The following is a 20,149-nucleotide window of genomic DNA, read 5'->3' on the forward strand; positions in this document are numbered from 1 at the left end:
TAAATAAAATCTTTAAAAAAATGTTAAAAAAACAAAAACCAATGAACAATACAGGGTTGATTTTGCTTCATCCCTACCCCATCTTTCAACCTACCCTGTTTTATCTGGAAGCAAATCCCAGACATCACATCAATTTATCCACAAATATTTTAGTTATGTCTCTATAAAAGATAAAGGCTCGTAAAAAACAAAAACACAACAACCGCAATGCCATCATCGCCAGGGCTAAAACATCCACAATCCCTCCTCAGTATCTCCAGAGAGAGAGGTCTGTTGGAAGAAAAATCGGTTACTAGAAGTGGGAGTTGCTTTACATAAGGTGGCCAAGGAGGGCCTCTCAGAGGTGGTGGCATTTGAGCTGAGACCTACATGACAAGAAGCAGCCCTCAAGGGGAAGGTCTGGGAGCAGAGGAGGCAGCAAAGGCAAAAAGGCCCAGCAGGGAGGCCAAGCTGGAGGGCTGAGGGAATAAAAGCCAGCCCTACCCTTGGCTGCCTGTTGTTTGATCTAATGCATTTTCTTTCCATGGAAGCCAGCCTGAGATGGCTCTCATCACTAGCCCTAGAGCAGGCAGGGTTTTCTGCCCAAACCCTCTGCTGGTTGACACAGTCTGGGTCCTTCCGAGCTCAGTTCTACGTCAATATCCGCGCCAACTGCAAGCAGGTATGGACACTGCCATGGGACAACATTCTGCCCTTCCATAGAACTATACCGACAGGGACACCAACGTCAACATCGGAAGGATCACCTCTCTCGGTCAGAATCGGACATTTGCATGAAGACAAGGAGGCCCCCTTGTGTGCTCCTATGCTGCTGCTGGAGGTGACACGAAGGGGCTCGCACTCAATGGGAAAGCAATGGGACAATGTAAAGCAAATACCACTAAGTATCACAGGCATTGCCGTGATGGTAAAAAACAAGGAACAGACATTTTCCCCGAGGCAACAATGTCTTAATAAAGCATGGCAGAACTGCTGGGTGGGCAGCCGTGTCTCCGTCACCACAGGAAACACTCTGAAAAAACACGGTCACGCACAAATGCCAAGGACAAAAGTCAGAAGGGAAACGGCCATCTACTGGCTTTGAGACGATGACTTCTGCTGATGGACGAGGGTTCACAGGGACACAGAGAAATGAAGTGTGATTTGTTAAGGGTGGGGGATCGGTCATGGGAGATGTTTTTCTTTTGCTTGAATTTCTGACCATCAGAGAGCAGACTGTATTTTAAGAAACAATGAGAAAAGCCTTATGGATAAAAAAGGTGAATACAGGTGAAGAAGTAAGGAAAGTCACCTGTCCTGCAGGATCCAGGGGGTGAATCCATTTAAGTGGACAGGTCTCTTGGGCCCATTCTGTGCATGCTTCCAAGGCCCCGTGTGTATGCACACATGTGTGCACAGGTGTGTGAAAATTCACTGGATCAGGCGACAGGTGTGTGCACAGGTGTGGCAGCGTGTAAAGACACCAAGCCCTCTTTCGTAGGGGCCGAGGTGCCAGAGAACTGAGCGGGTGGAGCACTCAGTGAGGGGGCATTCATGAGGGGGAGGGGCTCCAGCAAGAGGAAAGTGTCGGTTGGGTGGGCGGCTGGGTGGTCAGACCCAACTGGGCCACCCTCAGCCCTGTTCTCCTGGTGCCACAGGAGCCAGGATGAATCCCAGCAATGCCACGGCTCCCTGTGGGATCTTAGGTGATCATCTCAACTAAAAACAATTACGCGGCAGTAATGATAACAATAACGATGATGGGGCGTCCTGGTGGCTTAGTGGGTTAAGCCTCTGCCTTCGGCTCAGGTCATGATCCCAGGGTCCTGGGATAGAGCCCCGGCATCAGGAGCTCTCTGCTCAGCAGGGAGCCTGCTTCCCTTCCTCTTTCTGCCTGCCTCTCTGCCTACTTGTGATCTCTGTCAAATAAAAAAAAAATAAAAAATAAAAAAATAACGATGATAATAGCTGGTACTCACTGAGCTCTTACGAGGTGCCTGGGATTGTCACATTCCTTTCCCTGGGACAAGGGTTGGGACAAGCCACTTTTCTCCCCTTGTCTGTCAGACAGGGCTCATTCCACCTCCCTCACAGGCCAGCTGTGGGAATGGAGCATTCACAGCCTGGCTTACACTGAGTACTTGTCGCATGTTCCCTTCTCCCCCTGTTCCCTGTTCCCACTTGGGATATGGGATACATACGGTTGGAGGTGAGTCTGTCTGCTCCTCCAAGGGCATTGAAAGCTCCGTGCACATTCTGGACCTGTGGAGAAGCACAGTGAGGGGAATGATTCCAGGAAATCACCTCTTCTAGGCCTGATTCTGGCCATCAGGGGACGGCTAGGTGCAAACTGGTGTAGGGACCTTACTCAGCATGGTCTGTCTCACAGAGAAATTATAGAGGGCAAGATACAGATATAGCCTGGGCCTGTCACATGGCAGGCACTAGCTTGCTTCCCATTGTGGGCCCCTGTAATATACCACTTTAGCCGGCGCATTTTTAGTCATCTCATTTAGTGCCCCTAATGAGGTACTGTTGAGCCCATTTTACAGAAGAGCAGACCAAGGCTTGGAGAAATGCTGAAGCTTGTCCCAGTGTCACACAGCTGATAAATGGCAGAGCCAAACTACAAATTCGGGTACCTGACCTCAAGCCTGAGCTCTTTCCATTAAGCCACTTTGGAAAGCCTGGGTCCCAGCACACAGCTCCTGATATCCCCTACAGCCTTCTGAGGACCCAGGGCTGCTGGCCTCCTACTGAATCTGCTGCAGAGAACATTCAGCAGCTTTCCTCCTGGCAGCTGGCCCTACTATGTCCTCCTGGCAGGGTCTGATGTAGAGTGGGGCTGAAGGCCATATTCTGCCTCTTCTCTGAGGATGAGTGGGAACCATGTCAGCTGCAGGAACATCTAAAGCAGGGCAAGGCATGCCAGGTACATGAGGCATGCCATCATGGGCATGGTTAATAGAAGCTTCCAAGCTAGTCATCCTGGAGGGCTTCTTGGAAGAAGTGACACACTAAGATCTGCAGGAAAGTGGGAAGTTAACTAGGCAAGCAGCATCTATGAAGCATGAGCCGGGAGACTGAGGAATAAACAGAGGCCTGTATGGCCCCAGGGGAAGGGGGTGAGGTAGGTGGGGACAGGCCTCTTCAGGAAGGGTGAGAAGCAGTTGGGTGACCTGATCCTTGATCCCGATCTCAGGTGGCTGATATTTACCGAGCACTTAACAAGCCCAAAGAAAGGGGAAGTTTGTCCACTGCTGCCTTAGGGACGGAGAATGGGAACCAAGAGGAAGGTGGCTATGGGAGATGAGAGCTAGAAAGTTCCCTCCCATAGTCAGGTGTCATGGTTTTATCTCACATTCATTTGTTTGATCGTTTGATTAACTTCTGTTTTCCCCTCTAGACTGCTGGTTGGACACCGACACTCAGCAATGCGCAAGGCACATGACGTGCAGGACAGGTGTTCAAGAAATACTTGCTGAATGGATGAGTAGCTGGAACCTCAACTAAGTTTTTTGCATTTAAAGAAAATCCTATTTTGCCCATAATCACGACCAAGCAGAAGGCTGTCAGTGTCTTGTTCTGCCAGTGGCACATAGCAACATAAGACTGTCCCCTCTCCTACACACATCTGTCCCCGTCCCTTCTCCCTGCTGCCCTGCCTCTGTCTGGGCCCCGTCTCCCCTGACTTGGCTGCAGCCCTTCCCTCACCCCCAGTCAGGCCTCACAGCCTGTCTTCCCCACGGCAGATGGGTGCTTTAACACACCAACCTGCCCCCGTCAGCCCCACCTGCCTGAATCTAACACGGGTCTCTTGCCCCCCACAGAACTCTGCTCCCTGCTCCCCTTCTGGGACACTTCTGCATCCTCTCCAACTCTGAGGAGCACTCACTTGCCAGGCCTTGTTACAGAACATCATTCTGATGCTGTAGACATCTGCTGACCCGTTTTTTCTTAAAGTAACCGTGAGTGTCTTTTTTATGAAAATGACCAGCTGGGTGTGTCAGAGAATGGAAGGTGTGTGAGGTGCCCTGTGCCCATAAGACTTCCCTGTGAGCTTGGCCAAATCCTTCTCACCCTTCGGGGGTTGGCTTACAAGTCACCTGCAAGGTCACCCTCCTTTGGAAAGCCCTCCCTGACTTCCCAGGCTAGGAGGAAACTTGTCCCTGCTCCCATATTACTGCCCAGAATCCTGCACCTCTCTTGTCCTTAACCCTCCTTGTCCTATATTATCCTGATATCTATTTGATCTCTTCTCTTGAAAGCAAGAACCCTGTATTGTTACATGATGGGTATCATGTAACTCCAGGGCCTGGCACAGAGCAGAAATTTCAAGACGGTCTGATGACTCCATGACTGCAGGAAGGACAGTAATAGAAGACCTGGGGTCGGACATACCCGGTTTCTTATAAGCTATGTGACCTTGGACAAGTTACTGAATCCCTCTGAAACCCAGTTTCCTCATCAGGAACAAATGCCATCCAGCACCCTTAAGGATTAAACACGGGGCACCTGTAATGTTGCCCTCTAGGTAAGAGCGAGCAGGCTTCTGGCGTCCAGAGTTCTCAGAGCGAGGAAGGAGTATGGTGTGGTACAAAGACTTAGTTCGAATTCTGGCTGTGCAGAGCCAAGGGATGCTGGACAATCTTCCCCTGTGCACACCGGAGTTCATGGTGACCTTTTCCAGCGCTGCGTAAGGATTTGCTGAGCTTGTGGGCCTGAAGGCAGCTAGGGGACTGCCCAGCGCTCAGTCTATGGAGGGTCTGCTGCCCACCACCTGCCCGTGATTTGTCAGCTCCTGTCCCACCCCACCTTCTGTGTTCTCCATGGCTGCACGAGCCCCTCAAAGGCTGGCGGCATGCTCTGTCTTACAGGGCCTCTTGCAGAGTTAGGGTACAGAGAGCAAGAACAGTGGGTGATAGCTCATTTGCTTGGCTGCTTTCTCTGTGCCTGGTCCTGATCTAAGGGCTGTATGCGCAGGAATTCATTTTATCTTCACTACAATCCTCCGAGGCAGGTACTAGTTATTGTCCCCATTTTACAGATATGGTAACTGAGGCTCAGCAGGACTAAATCATTTGTTCAAGGTCACATAACTAGTACGTGGTAGAGCCAGGACTTGGATCTGGAAAGGCAGGCTGGGGAGCCAACACACGCTGATCCCCCCAAGTGGAGCGCTGGGGCCACGTGAGTGGTGAACCCTGTGTGTAGGAAGTGCACAGTCGGGGGGCAGGCCATGCTCCACCGAGTGTGCGGGCAGGGAGACTGGCTCACGGCACCCAGGGTGGCCAGGTTCTCTGTCCCTAAGCCCTGTCTCCAAGAGGAAGAGCTCTGTGGCCTCCAAAGGGACTGGAGAAGTGATGACTGGCCCCTCAGGCCGGGCACAAGGTGCCTGCAGGGAAAGCAGCAGAGGCAATGTGCAGTGGAGAGAGGAGGTGTGAGGGGCAGCGTGCCCGCTGGAGGGCACCCTGGGGGAGGAGGCACCAGCAGTGTGGCCCGAAGCTGGACTCCTGATTCAAACTCAGGTGCTGCAACAGACTGTACCCTCCCCGTGCCGCAACTCCCTCACCTGTAAAATGGAAACAATAAAGGACCCACCTCTAGGGCCACTGAGAGAGTGAAGGGGGGTTCCGTGTACGAAGAACGGTGCTTGGCAGGTCCACTGAGTGGTGCAGTGCGGGCACGAGTGTGTATGTGAAATGTTCCAACATGGGTGAGCCTGTTCACGTCTCTGGGTGCTATGTATGCACTGTGTCCTTGCAAGAGTCTGAGTGTGTGTACATTTGGTGTGTGTGTTTGGGATGGATCTTAGGGTATACGAGTGAGCATGTGTGTGTCAGGGAGTACCTCTGAGCGTGAAGAGTGTGTGCACGAGTCTCAGCAGATGTGTGCGCACAGAAATGGCATAATGCTGTGTGTGCTGTGCTTGTGGGCCAGTGTGAGCCCCAGGTGCACACCACCATCCCTGGGGGACCCCACTGTCCAACATCCTTAACCAGGAACCAGTATCCTCATCGAGCAAGGCTTGGTGGCAGGACACGGGGTCCCAATCCCAGCACTGTGTTGGAGCAGTTCCCTCCCTGCTCTGAGCCTCCATTCCAGAATCTACCTTCAGGACCATGGGGAGTAGTGGAGAAGAGAGAACAGCCGAGCTCCCCTGCCTGCAGCTGGAGGCGAGCGGGTGGCTTGTACTAGGCTCCTGTACACGGCTGCCACAGGTGGGAAGCTGCTGGGCTGGGCCCGCTGGAGGCGGCCCTCTCCATCCCGACCGAGGACTGTCAGAGGCTTCCTTCACCATGGTGCCCCTACTTGGTGGGCAAGGGCACTGGGCTGGAGGGTGGATGGGGCTGTAGAGGGGCACAGGCTGGACTCTGGCATCAGACAGATCTGCCAGGGGACCCCACACAAGTGGCTTCTCTGGCCCCAGCTCCACAGCTGTAAGACATGGTGCCCCTCATACCTCCCAAGGCCGCGCTGGCACAGAGAAAGCGCTAGCACATGAGTACCGGCTCATGAAAAGTGTGTCCCTTTCCCCAGGCTCCAGGTCTCAACCCAAGGGTCCAAGCACATGGTACTGTCAAAATGGTAGGCCCACGCTCCGAAGGAACAATATACAGGTGCTGTTCGACAGAGACTCCGAGGGGGTGACCCATCTAGATGTTATCTTTGCACCCAGAGAGAAGAGAAGGCTCCAGGTGACAGTCCCTGAACACCCGCCCCCAGTCACACCACTGGGGTGTGCCCTGCTCACCTGTAGTGTGTCCCCAAACGAGAGCTTGTGGATGACATGGGTCATGTCCGGGTTCTGTGGCTGGGCCGTGGCACTGTGTGTAGACACGTGGAAGTTGCCCGGGACCTGGGGGAGAGATGCGAGTTTCAGGAGTCTCGTTGGCTGCCCCAGAGGTAGGGGACGGGTCTCCCCTGCTGGAGTCAGACAGATCTGGATTGGGATGGGATTCCAGCATGGTCTGAACCATGGCACTTTGGAAGAGGTACTGCTCTTCTCTGAGCCTCAGGTGGCTCGTCTGTAGAATGGGGGCAGGAACAGAAACTACCCAAGGGGGCTGCCGGGATTAGGGGGTGAGAGAACACAGCGGGACACCTGGTCCAGGCCAGGGCTCAAAATGGCAGCTGCCCACTGGCCACTCTGTAGTTGTTGGCTGCATGGTGGGTTGAATCCGCAGCCCCATGGACCAACTAAAGCTCCTCAAAATGCAAGTCAACACTGCTACTCACCCACATTTGCCCCACCGCCCCAGACTAGGGGATCCTTGAAGGCAGGACTGCGGTGGCCTCCTTTCCTCCCTGGGCCTTGATGTCCTGGCACAGCCCTGGAGAGGGACTGATGTCCTGGGACAATCCTGTGGATTCTCTTTCAAAGGATTTCTTTCAAAGGGCCCCTCCTCTACCAAGCTGCTCAGGCCAAACCCTTGGTTCATCTTGGCCCCCTGTCTTTCTCTCACACCTGACCTGCCCACCAGGAAAGGCTGTCTGCTCCACATTCACGATGCCTAGTTCCTGCCCTTCTCAGGTCCCCACTGCTTCCCTAGACCAGACAGTGCCGGCAGCTTGCCCACTGGGCTCCCAGCTTGAGCCCTTGGCACCCCCAGGCCTTTCTCTGACAGCAGCCAGGGGGTCCTTTTGAACCCTACATCTGATTGTGTCACTCCTCTGTTCACATCTTTCTCTGCGTACCCCACCCCGGCCGTGCTAGCCTCCCTGTGGCACCAGGAACCGTGCCAGTGTGGTCCCACCTTGGTCCCTTGTGCCTGCGACCCCTTCCTAGAACCCTCTTTGACACGGCTCCCCCTGGCCTCCCTCAGGCCTCTGCTTTGGGAGCCTCCCCAACACCCATCCCCAAAACCCTTGGTCTGCAAAAGCACTCAGCAGCTCCTGCCACCTGATCTCTATCTTGTTCTATTCTGTTTCCTCACCGGAGAAGTCTGGCTCCACGCCGGTGGGGAGCTGTATCTGATTTGATATGCACTCCCTGACCCTGGCAGATGCTCACAGAATAGGTACTGGATGAATGAACAAATTATGAATGGCACTAATTCTTAAACAAGCAGTTTTGATTTTGGCATTTGACTTCTGGTAATTCCCATTTTACAGAAAAGAAAACTGAGGCTCAGAGCAGTGAAGAGGGAGTGTCAAGAGCTGTGGTTTGAACTCATAGCTGTTGGACTCCAGACTCGGAACACTGAAGCAGGACGGGACTCTCCCTCCCACCAGGTACCTTGGCAGCCCTGGGGTGATGGCCACATGCAGCCATCCATTGGGACATGCTGGGTTTGAGAAAATGGCCCAGACAAAAGCCTGGAACAGAAAATGAGACTGCACAACCCACACTGGACCAGAGGGATGTACAGACCGTGGGGACCATGGGGAGGGCTCCCAACTCAGTTGGGAGTGTTCAGAGGGGGCATCTCAGCAGAAAGAACACTCCTGTGCTAATGAGTCCGCATTACTGGGGAACAGCTGGAAAAGTATGTAGGCAGATGGAACAGCATGAACAACTATAGACGTCAGAAACTGCCCAACCCAGTGGGTGCGCATCTGTAAGGAACTAGAAGAGTTTGGTACTACTGAACCGGGCGTAACAGAATAGCCTACAGTGGGTGGTAGCATCAGGAAACAAAGAGGCATAAGAGGAGAAGGGGCTGCTCAGCAAAGGCCCCAGCACCCTGCTGAAAAACGGTTTATTTTATCCCAGTTCAACAAAGGTTTGGTAAGCTATATTAGAGGAAGGAATATGGATTATAGCTTCTGGCTTAGCAGCAGTCCATCAAAGCCTGCTTATTTTGTAAGCATGCCTGTTTCAAACACAAAGCTGTAGGCTTCTAGAGATCTTCCTGTCTTCACGAGGGCCTGAGCTTTGTGGACTGACCTGGAAGGTACCAGGCTGACAGGGCATGGCCCCGCCTCAGCTCACAGGTGAGGCTGCAGGAGCAGTGACCCATGGTAGATTAGCAGCTGGGTTCTATACTCCAGTCCAGCCCGCCCCCGAGCCAGGGTGCCTTGGGCAAGGACAGTAACATCCCCATGCCTCAGTGTCTGGCAAAACAGAGATGATGACCACAATGAGTTACAGAGAGAATTAAAGGAGGGGAGGAGTGCAAAGCCGATGGTAACTGCTATTGGGTTGGATTCTTAGGATGAACATGTTCATCATCAGAACAAGGACCCAAGAACAGAAGGACCCTCCGGGAACTCAGAACAGCATGTACACGGGGAGGGCATGGGGAAAAGCCCACCGTATCTCAGAACTATTTCTTAACTTCATTTTTACTTATATAAATAGTTAACTATACACATTTGTATTATAAAAAATTCACAGGGACGCCTGGGTGGCTCAGCCAGTTAAGCAACTACCTTCAGCTCAGGTCATGATCTCAGGGTCCTGGGATCGAGTCCCACGTTGGGCTCCCTGCTCAATGGGGAGTCTGCTCTCCCTGTGCCTGCACCTCCCCTGCCTGTGCTCGATCTCTCTCTCTCTGACAAATAAATAAAATCTTAAAAATTCACATGATCAAGTGAGGATTATAGGCCCCCTTGTCTATCACCTCCTGAAGTAAGAAACCAACAGCGTCAGGCATGGGTCCTTTGGCGCTTTTCCATGCAGTGACGTGGGGCTGCCGGCGGGCAGAGTTCAGAATGGGGTTTGGAGCTTGGGCCCGAGCTCCCAGAGTTAAGTGAGGCCAGGAGGCTGGCTCTGGCGCATCTGCCACCCGCTGCCTCCCCGCGAGGCTGTGATTCAGTGACCCGCTCCCCCTCCGCAAGGAATCCATCACAGGTGGCTGACTCATGCCAGCACACGCTGGGCTGAAGAAAGAAAAGACGACGCTTTTAGAGCCTGTGACTTAGGAACCTACGTCAGTGTCTCTGATAGATTTTAGAAACCTATAGATGGAGCCAGGCCCCAAACCCGGGCCCCTCCTGCCCTCCTCCTGGGGGCTGGGTGATTCAGCGAGGAGTCTGGGCTGCTGGGGGCTGCCAATGCAGCTTGAAACATGTGACCTTGGACGTCTGACTGCTGGCCGACTTCCTGATGGACAGATAAGAAGGCCATGGGGTAAGTGCAAGCTGGATGCTGGGAGATAAAGGGGTGGGCGCCAGCTGTGAACCTCACCCGTCATCAGGGCACACTGGCGGCTGGCTTTCTTGTTGAGCACCCTCTATCTGAGCGCTCCTAGGAGGCATGCACCCGGAACAAGGGAGAGTGGGGGGGTTCCACTCCTTGCAAGGGGACAAGGACAGAGGGTGACCTTAGTTGTGACCTGGAATAAATGGACATAGACAAAGTTGTCATAGCTCAAGATGCTGGCATGACCAAGATGCTGGCAAGGAGAAGCAACAAGGAGACAGGGGACACAGGGAGAGAGCAGGGACCTGGTACCAGGCTGCCTGGGTTCAAATTCTACTTAATTGGTTGTGCCTTGCTGTCCTCAGAGCTGTTATGAGGACTAAATAGGCTAATCTGGGAAAGCGCCAGGTAGGAACACAATAGGGGACAGCCATAAAGCAAGGGCTGGCGTGGCGCTTTCTTAGAATCCCCAGCCCACCCTGACCAGAGAAGAGCCATTTCTTGAACAACATCCATGCACATTTTATGAGCACCCTTGTACCCAGGTGACAGTGGGCACCAGCTGGTGAAATCATGGATGCTCCCACTGACGGAAGACAAGGCAGGTCAGGGAAGGGGCACCGACACGTGTCCCTGTTTCCAAGGTGTTAAGTGCTTTGTATTTTAATTTGCTCGTGTCTTATAACCTGTGAGGCCAGTACTAGTATCCCCATTTTACAGATGAGGACACTGAGGCTCAAGGAGGCTCAACTGCCCAGCGTCATTCAATCTGTGAGCCCTATAGCCAGGGCTCTTGACCCCAGGTCTGTCTGACCACAAAAAGCAAGCCCCACTTCACCCAGAGCCAGCTGGGGGCCCCACCACGGCCTGTCTGAAGGGAGGTGACGGCAGCCATGGGCACGATTGCCAAGGGGAGGAGGGTATGGTGCTGGGCTCCTGGGTGGTGGTCCTGCTTCTCTTGTGTCCACCCCAGCCTGGGGGCTGACAGGGTCCCTTCTTTGTTCGTTGTTGGGGGCACAAATATTTGTTTAAGCCGGGTGATCATACCCCCGAGGGGAGGCCCCCACAATTGGGAGCTGTGTGTACATCTGCTCATCTTCAACCGTCATCTCTCGGACAGGCCTTCCCTTTGCCCCTATCTCAGTGGGGTTCCTCTCTTTCTCCCCACCAGAGCACCCCTTCATCTCCCTGCTCCTCAACAATGCAGTGTACCAGACATCAGTCCTCAAACCACACTGGACTCAAGACCTTGGATTTCTGGGGCGCCTGGGTGGCTCAGTTGTTAAGTGTCTGCCTTCAGCTCAGGTCATGATCCCAGGGTCCTGGGAACGAGCTCCGCATGGGGGTTCCCTGCTCAGGGGGGGAGCCTGCTTCTCCCTCTCCCTCTCTCACTCCCCCTGCGTGGGCTTTCTTGCTCTGCCTCTCTTTCTCAAAATAAATAAAATCTTAAAAAAAAAAAAAAGACCTCGGGTGCTTATATTTTGGTGCCATGGACCCTTTGCCAACATCCTCTCTTCACTGATGACTCCCACATTCACATTCCAGCTCAGAACAATCTCCTGAACCACACCTCCGATCCCAAATGAAACATATCCAAAACTGAACAACCGCTTCCCAGCCCTACCACCCATAGAATCCATGCGTGCCCAAGCCTCTGTATCTAGAAAACGGGCCCTCCTGGTTGTTCAGACAAAAACTAAGAGGTGGTTCTGATTCCACTCTTGCCCTCACCACCCACATCCAGCTGATCAGTAAGTCTTGTTGACTCCACGTCCCTGATCAGACCACTTCTCTCCAACCCTGCTGCACAACCCTGGACCGTGACCTCTGCTCCTGGCCCCCTTCACTGTGCCCCCCACCCCGCCACAGCTGTCACGGTGAGCTTTCTGAAGTTTTGCTGTCCAGCAGAGCTTTCTCTGATGATAAAGATGGTATATAGCACTGATACGGTAGCGGCTAGTCTCTCTTAATAAAGTCCTTGAAATGGGACTAGTGAGACCGAAAGATGGAATTTTTCACTTTATTTAATTTTAATGAATTTAAATTTAAATAGCCCCACCCGGCTAATGGCTACCATATTGGATAGCATAGTTCTAAGCCATAAATCTGATCCCATTGCTTTCCTGCTTCCCACCAGCACCACCATAAAATCCAAATCAGAGAGCACAGCGTGGACCTGTGACTTCATTTAACCCCTAAAATGTGGCACAAGTAACCGTCTCTGCTTTCACACTGCAGGGAGCCCTGAGTTCTCCTGGAAAAAGGCCATTCTGCCAGAAAGAACACACACGGAGGCCACGTAGAGAGGAGAGGCCCTGAGACTACGTGGGGAGAGACAGTTCCAGTAACACCACTGTCCCAGCCCAGCCCAGCTTTGTAGCCACCCGGCAGGAACTGTGGGAAGGGAGGGCACCTGCCCTGTCTAAAGGGGCAGCTGCCCCTTGGATCCAGATGGAAGTTGCCAGTAGGATGTGGGCCCAGTGTGGTTAGAGCCTCCGACTTTGAAAAGGCAGAAGTCTGGACTCCCAATCTTTAGATACTGGCTCTGACGTGTCTGAACACTGGAGAGGACAAACATAGCTTGTCTTTGGGCTAGGTGTGGCCAGGGAGTTCGCAACGTCTGATTCAGATGTCAGGGACCAGAGGCAGGCTGTTCTGACAGAGGCTAGGAGAGGGCAAGCAGAAGCCAGGAGCGGCCAATGGCTCAGTGTGGCTGGGACTGGGAAGGGGAACTATGGAACATGGGACAGAGCTGTGTGATCTTGGGCAAGACGCTCAGCCTCTCTGGGTCTTGTCTCAGTTTCCTCATCTGTAACATGGAGCCACCTTACAGGGTTATTGAGAGGCCCCCCTGTGATAATACGTAAGAGGAGCTGGAAAGGGAGCAGCGCGTGTGGGACAACCTCTGCCAGTTCCCGCTGGGCTTCCCCGGCACGCCCACATGCACTTGCTCACATCCTTGACTCAGGATCTCAAGTTCCTGGTTCTAGCAATAAAACAGCAGTAATGCCTGAGTGGTCCTTTGGGGCCTACCAGGTACTTTCAAACCACGCCACTTTCCCCGCTCCCCTGCTTCCTTCCTCATCACAGCACCTACCACCCGCCCACTGAAATGCTTCTACGCTTGTATGTTGTCTGTCTCGCTCCACCAGCGCGGGAATTCCAGTCCATTCTACCTATTCTGGGCAGCCCCAGAGCCGAAAGCCTACCCTAGAACACAGAAGATGTCCCATAAGTGTTTTTTGAATAAATGTGTAATAGCTCATTTCATCCTCATACAAACTTTGTGAACCGGGTGGTAGGATTCTATTAATACCATCATTACATCCTCCCCTAAAGATGGCTAAGATGGGTGCAGTGAGGGGTGCCTGGGTGGCTCAGCTGGTTAAGCATCTAGCTTTGGCTCAGGTTGTAATCCCATGGTCCTGGGATCGAGTCCCACATCAGGCTCCTTGCTCAGTGGGGAGCCTGCTTCTCCTCTGCCTGCTGTTTCCCCCTGCTTGTGCTTACACTCTGTCTCTCTCTTGCCCGCTCTCTCTGTCAAATAAATTAATAAAATCTTTAAAAGAAAAAGAAAAAGGTAGGTGCAGTGACTTGGATGCTAGTTGGCCAAGAAGGGAAAAACTGGGACACACACTCAGGGCTGTATACCCCATGGTCTTCTTACCACCCACTGCCTTCCCTGTTGGGAAGAAGAGTAGCCCCTTCCTGAACCAGCCAGCAGGGGCTCCATGCCTCAGGAAACCTGGAACCCCCACCCAGATTCTCAGCAGGAAACGCCTGGGACCCTGACGCTTGTTAGGCTCTGCCTGGGGGACAGGGCGGTGGGTGGGGGGTGGGGGGGGTGCAAGGGAGCGCACATCTCTACCATCTGGTTTCTGGGAGGAAGGGACAGGGAGCGGGTCAAAGGGGCCCATGCAGGGTCTCCATACCTTGTTGATGCTGAACTGCCCCTCGAAGCGGCAGCCGGCCCCGTTGTTCAGTGGGATCTTCATCGAGTTGTCAATGTGCCCCACCTCATGCCTGCCCATCTCATCTTGTATGTCCAGCCCGACCACTGCAGGGGACAAGGGGAGGAGAGAGTCACAAACGCCCATAGCAGTGCGGGTGGGGCCAGTCCTCTCCTCCCTGGATGCCCGCCCCCCATCTACTCCTTGGACATGGGGGCCCCAAGCCATCTAGGCGTTCACAGTCTGGGGCCCAGAGCAGCAGAGAGGAAGGCTGCTGACAGAGGAGGAGGAGAAGGGTGATGGCTGGACTAAAAGGGAACAAGCACACAAGGATTCATCCCTGATGCTGCCTGAGGCTGCAGAGGAAGAGGGGAAGAGCTGGGGGAGGGAGGAGCTAATAGGGCAGGGGATGGAGGACCACAGGCTACAGGGGTGACAACTCTGCTAAATGCCAGGCTACAGAGAGAAGCAGAGGGTGGAAGTTCAAAGGCTGTCTGAATCCCGGCCCGCCTTTTACCCGCTGTGCAACCCTGGCCAAGGCACATAACCCTGATGCCTGTTTCTCTGGAAAATGGGGGTGATAATGACCTTCCTTGGAGAACTACGCAGATCGAATGACGAATGGCGGCACCTAATGGGTTTCAGCTTCTGGATCTGTTGGGCAAACAGGTCCAGGCGGTCATTCATCCGCTTCACTCATCATTCATTCACTCACACCTTCTTTCACCCAATGTCTATTCTCGAAGGCCCTGCCCTCCTGGAGCTCGGGCGCTTTGCTGGGTTCTTCAGTACACCGGATGGGAAACCTGGGGCCCAGCAGTTCTGGTCCTTGCCTCCAGTGTGACTTTCCATCTGTGGCTCAGCTTCTCAATCTGTAAAACGGGCAGGCCCACGCCAGCTGCATTCCCTGAGATGGTCTAAGTGGCATGGGTTTGTAAACCATGAAAACGCAGAAAATTCCCTGGAAGAAGCACTTGAAAGGAGGCTGCAACCCAGAGGAAGAGCAGCTGGAAGCAACTCTACGTGAGCCAACCCTAAAAGGGAAAAATGGGAACGACTGTATTCCTCAGTGGAGATGGGGAAGCGAGTGAGGGCCCATCCATAGAAGGAAATGTGATGTAGTCACTAAAAATGACACTCATGGGTCTGTAGTATATGGGAAATGCTGACGCTGGAATGCTTGATTTAAAAGAAATGCAAACAGGTCCCTGTTTGACTCAGCAGCTCCACCTTTAGGAGCCTGTACTCCAGACGCACACATGTCCAGATGTGTGTGTGTGCAAAGGCTGCTCTGGGCAACTTTATTTGAAATTGTGACCACTGGAGGCAGCCCAGGTGTTGTCAATAACTGGTCGACGGAAGAGCCCCTTCCGGAATGCTGGGCAGCAGGTACACGGACGGGGCATCTACACGTGGGGCGAGGCAGCTCAGAGCAGGCCAGTGACTAAGAACTTCGGCTCTGGGGCTGCCACTTTCTGTGGTTCCTGGCTCTGCCCCTTCCCAGCTGTGGGACCTTGAGCAAGTCGCCTAACCTTTCTGTGCCTCAGCTTCCTCCTCTACCCTAAGCGTGTGAGGATTAAAAAAATTAAAAAGGCACTTACTACGTGCTAGACACCCTTGTAAGTGCTTTTTGTATAAGAATGTACCATCTAAGCATCCCTGTGGGGGAGATATTATCAGACCCATTCTCTACTGGGGACACTAAAGCACAGTGAGGCTAAGTAACTTGCCTGAGATCCCACAGCTAAGAAACAGAGTTTCAGTCCAGAGGCCACACCCTTTGGCCACTCGGCTAAAGCACCTCTCATATTTATGCACTAGCACAGCCAAAGAATTCAGGACAGAGCCTGGATTGGAGTTGGAGCAGAATAAATGACAGCTGTGGTTATCATCTTACTAATACTATGAGTAATATAAGAACAGCTCCAAGATATTAGCAGAAAAAGAAAACAAGAGACCCCAGAAAGGTCCCATGTAGTTGAGTCCCAGTTAAGTTAAAAGAAAAAAGAATAAAAACAAAAAACATCCCCACCTAAAGATGATACAGTTTTGCAGACACACACACACACGCACGCATGCGCACACACACACACACGCATGCACACACACACACACACACACACAGAGGGGTGGGAAAGGAGTCCCAACTATTAGCAGAAGCTTCCTCTGGGGTAGATGGCACCCCAGGGAATACGTATTTCTTTTACTTTTTTCTTTATACATTTCTGTATTTTGAACATGATTTTTTTTAAGTCGAAAATATATTCCTGTAGTAGTTCATAATAAAATATTACTTCTTAAAGCAGGATATGAAATTGCACAGGCAGCGTGATCTCAGCCGTGTTTAGAAACGCACAGAAAGGAAGGCCAACGGGATGGAATGGCGTCAAATGTCAAGTGACGCTGCCATTGGGGGAGGAATTACGGATTTCTTCTCTCTGCTGCTCCGGATTTTCCAAAGGTACAATGATGAGCGTGCATTTTTTTTCTCTAATGAAAATGTGAAGTTCTACTTTTAAAGAGAAGCCAGGGTGCGGGGCTCAAGCAGGAGCCTCCTGGGTTCAGCTTAGGGCCCCGCAGAGCAGCGGGCACGGTGGGCAGACGCAGTCTGAAGCCTGAGGTTGCCTGGTCCCTCCTGGGCCACGGCCTGTCACTGGGCTGGAGCCTGGAACCACATCCCTTCCCTCCCTTGCCCGGCTCATCCCAGTCCTCTGGCCTGACTAAGAATTTCCTTGTTCCAGAGACCGGACCAACTCCTGAATGAGAAGCTGCCAGATGAATTATTTTTCTAAGAGAAAGAGAAAAAAAAAAACAAAAAAAAACTGACCGATTTCAACAGGTTCCCTGGCTCGGGGCCCACCGTGGCTTCAAAACTGTGACGTAATTCTCACCAAAAGCAATAACAGAACTGAATCTCTCCCTATCTCTGCCCACAGACACACCCGATGTTCTGTCCTTCAGGAGGAAGGGAGTGGACGGGAGGAGAAGGGCCCGCATCGGGTTACGTGCCAGGCTGGGGCAAAGGGACACTAGAACCCCAGACCAGGAGGGGACACCCAGTCCTCTTGATAAGTTTAGAAACCAACTCATCAGACCCTCCCAGAAACCCCAGGCAATAGACAGCACTAAACCCATTTTTACAGAAGAGGAAACAGGCTCAGAGAGGTCACACCGTCGCCAGGGTCACACAGTCTTAGTGGGCAAAAGAGCCAGATTCTGACTCCAAACCAGAGCTCCAATGAGTTTTGTTCTATACCTAGTAATTCATGATCTCGGTTAAAACAAATCCAATAGAGCATGAAGTGAAAAACGAAGCTTCCCGACAGCTGCTAACAGCTCAGACCTGCATCCTTCTCCAGGTGACTGATCTTGGTTGGTGGTAGGTCTCCCTGCCCCAAGATGCTCGAGAGGTTATGTGACCCCCCCACTTCCCTTCCCCACACATCACCCTGCAGACTCTAGCCAGGGATAAGGTAATAACAGCACTCCCCCCCCGCTACCGGGTAGGACAAACTGTGGAATATGCCACGGCTCCCCATGAAATCAGGTTGTGATTAGCCCTCTTGTGGACACACAACTCTCCTTGCCCTCTCACAGCCCCCACACCCTTCCCGTTCCTCCGAGAGCCCTCTCTCAATAACTCACTTGCAGAAAATCTCGGGCTCTGACTCTTGGGAATCTGAGGCGAGAAGACAGCCCCCACCAGCACATCAACAGGGCTACTCTCCAGGGGTAATCCCCATTAGCAATTTCATGGACTTTGTATTCCAGAAAACCTCCAAATGCAAGCAGAGTTGATTACATTCCCCTCTCTAAAAAAGAGTAAGGAGAATCTTACGCTAGCTGCTATTTGTTACTCGCCAGGTTTGCTGACCCGTCCTGGTCATCTTGTCATTTCTGCACACCTGGCTCTGCCTGACGGAGGGGTCTTGCAGGAGCAGAGAGGGCTGTCGGGAATACTCACATTCGCAGTGCAAATTGGGTAGGCTGATGTTCAGGCTGACGTCAATTTTGCCCCCACTGTCCTTGTCCGGGTCATCAACGTAGAGCTCATTCACGCTAAGAGAGACAAGTACAGAAGCCTTTGTTGAGGTGGGGCACCGTCCCAGTTGCAGAGGCAAGGCAGGGGCCACTTCCCTTGGTGACCACTGCGCAATTAACTAGAACTCCCGTCTCGGGGAAGCGTGTGCCTACTCAGGCACAGGGGATCGGGGCTCCCATCTGGAGGACCCTCTTCAGATACTGGCCTTACCACTTAGAGGGAGGGGGATGGGGGGGTGGTAAAGGCACAGCTTTCAGAGTCAGACACATTCAAGTTCTAATCCTGGCTCTGTCACTTTCTATGTGAACTTGGCAGGTAACTTCACCTTCGTGAACCCATCTGTTCAATGGGATACCACCACTCGCAATTAATGGGGTGTCTGAACACTTGAGAAATGGAAGTCTTACTAGGCATCAGGGCCCAGCACCACCGGGCACATGGTACCTTACTCTCTACTCTCTTGAGCCCCCACCCACTCCGCTGGGGAAGGGGAGTTCCCTGGGTGGTCACGCTCAGCGTCCAGGGCTCATAAAGCCCTAGGGTGAGCATGGAGTCTGAGACATGACTAATTAGTGTTCTGTGGCTGCTGTACCAAATTTTCCACAAAGCTGATGGCTTTAAAACAACACACACTTATTCTCTTGCCCTCCTGTAGGTCAGAAGCATAACAGGGGTATGGGGCTGCGCTCCTTCTGAAGGTTCCAGAACCCTTCATCTTGCCTTTCTCAGCTTCTAGAGGCTGCGAAGGCTCCCAGCCCTTCTCCACAGCAAAGCGGTGTAGCAGAGGCATACAGCATCTTCACTCCTGTCTGACCTCCTAACTCCCTCCTACAGCAACTCTGTCATTTCACCTGGCCCACCAGAAAACCCAGGGTTGCCTCCCTAGCTCAAGATGCTCAACGGAATGCCATGTATAAAATTCCTTTGGCCACGTAAGGTGACACATTCACAGGTCTCAGGGATAGGGACGTGGGTGTCTTTGTGACGAGAGGCCCGGTTTGGGGGCAGGGGGCTGCAGGGACAGTCATGTCATTTGGCTGTCCAGGACAAGGGAACCACACCAGGATCTGTCAGCAGCACAAATTTATTCAACAAGTACTTTTGGGGTGCCTACCAGCTGTCAGGCATTAGAGACAGTGGGTAACCGGTCTGATGCGATCTCTGTTTTCCTCAGCCTACAGACCCCGCTGGGCTCCTAAATAAATACCTTCCACCAACTTCCTAAAGGATTATTGCTCTTCCGAAAGCTGTGGGGAGCCACAAGAGGGACGAACAGGGCCACTGACCTCTGGGGAGGGTGGCCCGTCCTTCTGGCCGCTGCAAGGAAGACTGACCAGAGGGGCCACTGGGCAGACCACACGGGAGGCTGATGACAGGGTGCAGGAGAGAAGGGGAGAGGTGGCAGCCTGGATGGGGTCGGGGGTGGGGTGTTAGGCAAGAGGGAGGGATGGAAAATGCGGCATGCTGGAGCAGACGGGACTCGCTGCGGCGTGGGGCTTGGGGGTGGCTCCACAGAAGCACAGGCAGACCGGCAGACTGCCGCATTCTTTCTGGAACCATCTGTCACACTGGGAGCCCCTGGAAGAGCAGCGGGCTTGAAAGGTACCGAGTTCCACGTGGCTGTGCTGAACTCGAAGTGTCGTGGAGACATCCCCGAGGAGCTGCTGAGTGGACGCTGGATGGCCGTGTCCGAAGCCCACTTCTGATGCTCCCCGTGGGGAGAGGGAACCGAAACTGAAGGTTGGCCTAGTGAACAGCTGTGGGGGCAGCTGGAAGTGAGACTGTGGCTATCGTGAACATGAACCAGGTGCCCGTCCACAGGTTGTAGAATATAAACGCTTGCAGCTCTACGCAATTTGACTCCCAGAAAGCCTTGTAAAGAGTCGCATCTCTGGGAAAGAATGAGTTGACCATGGCAAGGGTGTTTTGTTTTACTTTATGCTGCTAGCACCTAATTGATGTAGCTGTTGCTCAATTAAGAAAGAGTAGGCTCGGGGCGCCTACAGGGCTCAGTCGTTAAGCATCTGCTTTTGGCACAGGTCCTGATCCCAGGGTCCTGGGATTGAGCCCCCGCATCGGGCTGCCTGCTCA

The 20,149-nt window shown here is 52.9% G+C and overlaps 1 protein-coding gene across 1 annotated transcript in view; it reads right to left on the reverse strand.

Annotated features, from left to right (window-relative positions):
* ERGIC1 (endoplasmic reticulum-golgi intermediate compartment 1) overlaps window positions 1-20,149 on the reverse strand; it is a 104,131-nt gene that overhangs the window by 18,438 nt on the left and 65,544 nt on the right. The window contains 4 exon segments of the mRNA XM_045999762.1: window positions 2,181-2,241; window positions 6,734-6,838; window positions 13,999-14,123; window positions 17,981-18,075. Coding sequence (XP_045855718.1) covers window positions 2,181-2,241; window positions 6,734-6,838; window positions 13,999-14,123; window positions 17,981-18,075 — 386 coding nt within the window.

The sequence above is a fragment of the Meles meles genome, chromosome 3 (assembly GCF_922984935.1).
Source record: "Meles meles chromosome 3, mMelMel3.1 paternal haplotype, whole genome shotgun sequence".
Taxonomy (NCBI): domain Eukaryota; kingdom Metazoa; phylum Chordata; class Mammalia; order Carnivora; family Mustelidae; genus Meles; species Meles meles.